The 3,138-nt window shown below is 44.3% G+C and overlaps 1 protein-coding gene across 1 annotated transcript; it reads right to left on the minus strand.

The window, feature by feature from the left end:
- Positions 1-393: 393 nt before the first annotated feature.
- Positions 394-2,406, minus strand: LOC135710904 (esterase B1-like). The gene is made up of 4 exons (XM_065233611.1): positions 2,108-2,406; positions 1,790-2,047; positions 715-1,730; positions 394-653 (listed from the first exon to the last, which is right to left on the minus strand). The coding sequence occupies exons 1-4, from the start codon at positions 2,321-2,323 to the stop codon at positions 428-430; spliced, it is 1,716 nt and encodes a 571-aa protein (XP_065089683.1). The 5' UTR covers positions 2,324-2,406; the 3' UTR covers positions 394-427.
- Positions 2,407-3,138: the final 732 nt, after the last annotated feature.

Here is a 3,138-nt window from a genome sequence, read left to right on the forward strand (position 1 = left end):
AAATTCAATTTTCAATTTGCGCATACAATTGTTTTATTCATGCCGTTCGTCTTGGGGCTTGGCATTGGGTTCAGTTAAAAGCCCGGCAAGACTCGGGAAAACAAGGAGTGAAACATTGTTTGTTAGGTGCGCCGATGGACGAGGATGGGAGCTAATGGGAGATAAGTGCTTGAAAACTAGAAAGTGGAAACCGTGAAAATTGTTTAACACTTTGAAAGGGTTTGACTTGCGCTGCCGAGGAAGAGGTAATTTAGTTGTAGACAAAAGGTAGGTGAATGAAATGTGGCGTGCTGAAAAGTTGGTTGCTCTTTTCGGGAAAGGTCAGGGTAGCACCCGCGGTGCCATTTTGGAAATTATTGGAGCTTAAAAAAAAGAGTTAAACAACCATACAGCTATCATTTTAAGATTGTAGATTTATTAAATTGCACTAATTGGTTAACCGTTTGTCTTTCCCTACCATCCGCAATAGATCCTTGATGTCATTACAGTTGTAGTGATACAGACACTGGTAGATTGCACCCCAGAAGGAGTGATACAAACTCCACTGATCCGATCGTATTTCGAACGATTTGTCGATGTTCAGGTACTTGGGGCTGGGCAAATTCCCATTGTACGGAGGCCACATCACTCTCGATCCCGAGTGATTCGGTGATCTGTAATTGCAATTGAGATAAATTTGTTGATGCCATATGCAAAATAAGGACGACCATTTACCCAAGCTTGATAAAATTAGCGACGAGCTGCACCGTCTGCTCATGAATGTGCCACTCTTCCCTGAAGGCACTTCGATTCGCCAGTGCCTCCCGTACATTGTAGGGCGTGAATATGTACCCCAGCTCATCGCCATGAATTGCTCCGTAGTGTTTGATTGCCTCTTTGTTGTTCTGGAAATCTTTCTTGTACCACCCAAATTTACCATCGAACTGGAATCGGAAAAAGTACGTAGCACTTGAAACCCACTTGGAGTACTCCTCCAGTAGGTGCTTGTTTGGGAAGAACCAATTGGCCGTGTTAGCCAACTCCAGGTAGAAAATATTCTTGTCCAGTTCGACACCATTCCGTTCCGCAAGCTCTGCAGCTCTGTCCACCACTGCATCGATGTAGCTCTTCAGGGTTTCATTCTGGAAATTCGGGAAATTTTCTCCCATCCAATAGTCATCCACGTAGCTGAGGAATAGTTCAAACTCCTCCGAGGATTGCCCGAACAACAGTGGTACATCGTTGACTGGTTTCGAACGGATCAACTCCTGTGGAGATCGAGTCACAACTGCATCCGGAGCATCCAACTCCGCACTGGGAACGCAAAATCCGTAGTTTACTGTTGCGAACTTGTACACGATATCTCTGTTCCATAGGGTTTTGAAGTCAATAGATTTAAGCTGTTCTACTGAAGTTATGTTCAGCTCTCGAAAGTACTGACGCGAGTAGAGGTCTGCATCGTACAGGAAAGCCCAGGGTGCCAGCATCGATCCACCCAGGGCAAATGCTTGATGAAACAGTCCTTTGGAGTTCTCCGAGTACAGATGGTACGTTACGGAAGCAGCTCCAGCACTGTGACCCATGAGCGTTACTCTTCCGGGATCTCCTCCAAAATGGTGAATGTACCGCTGAACCCATTGCAGGGCAGTTCGTTGATCTTTAAGCCCAAAGTTACCACTGATGTTAAACTGATCCGATCGAAGGAATCCCAGCTGATCCAATCGGTATTGAACGCTCACAATGATGATTCCCTGCAATTGGCGAATGCCTTCAAAAAACAATTTTTCAGCCAATCACTTTCCATACTTACACTATCGATCAGCAGATCAACTCCGTGGAAGTCACTTGAAGATGACCCAACCGAGAAGCTTCCACCATGGATGAACACCAAGACCGGTAGTTTCCGTACGCCACTGGCAACCCTCCCGAACGGGCGATAAACATCCAAAAATAGGCAGTCCTCATCACCTAAAATCTGCGTCACTACATTTAGGTCATCCACTTGCGGACAAACATCTCCCAACCGGGTGAAATTCTGATTGCCACGAGGTGCCAGAAGAACCGGATTCTGCAAAATCCATCAATGTATTGCGCGTTTCTTATCTGAGAGTTTCAACCTATTCCAAACCTCGAATCGCAACGTTCCTTTCGGTGGTTCCGCATAGCGAACTCCCAGAAACTGGCAGTACTGATTGCCGTTGAACGTATGCTTCAAAAAACCTCGGCCGTGAGAGTGATGCGCAAATTCCACGATGCAGCTACCGGGCAGCGATTGCGTCGCTGCATTTCGGCCACTCGAAACTACTACTGCCGTTACCAATACAACCGTGAACGGTGATAACATCGCGAACTACTTTTGTTTTCACAGCAAGAAGCAACAAGCTATCAGGCCACTCGTTGATGCCAAACTCATCGTACTACTGACTGACTTAATGCGGCATCTAATCGCTCTACTTCCGACCAGGGAGTAATGGTGGTGAAATGTGGAAACGAAAACAAAACAAAAATCCCCAATCTTGACCTTTGCGAGTGTATTCTGCAAGAAAGCTGATGCGGTGTCATTCATTGACGGAAACGGGAGTAATTCACCGACCAGTGCAGTTAGAGTACTGTAGTCCTACAATTTGAGGTAAGTAGACCCACTAATAAAAGATAATTCTGCTAGGTACTTTTATGATCTTCGATTTTGGTCTTCTTATAAACTTTGGATAGTGTGACAAAACAGGTTTTTCGAACTTTTTGTACTCATCAAACAATATTTTTTAAATTTGTTATATGGTATTAGTAGCTTTAGTATCCATGTTAAAGGCTGTGAAGAAAACACATTCATTTTCGATTGTTTTGGCCTAATTTGAACAATCAGTTCTGAACGTAATTTTTGCTGAAAAATGGAAAAACTACAAGGCCCCGTAACGTGGGTAGATCACCTTTTCGTGGTACGTTACGGGATGTAAGATCTACCACCGATTCCTAGTCCTGACTACTTCAAACCAGGAGAGCAGGATTTTTCAGTAATCAAAGGAACACATCTTAGTCCTTGTTACTTTTTATGCCTTGTTGATAGTGACAAGACTCGGCTTTGTCCACCGAGGATGATCTTGAAACAAGGAAAAAATGAGTTAGTTAGTCTTCATCTATGTGGTTCCTAATCTTCTATTC

The sequence above is a fragment of the Ochlerotatus camptorhynchus genome, unplaced genomic scaffold (assembly GCF_037179485.1).
Source record: "Ochlerotatus camptorhynchus isolate MF236.1 unplaced genomic scaffold, CSIRO-AGI_Acam_v1.1 ptg000406l, whole genome shotgun sequence".
Taxonomy (NCBI): domain Eukaryota; kingdom Metazoa; phylum Arthropoda; class Insecta; order Diptera; family Culicidae; genus Ochlerotatus; species Ochlerotatus camptorhynchus.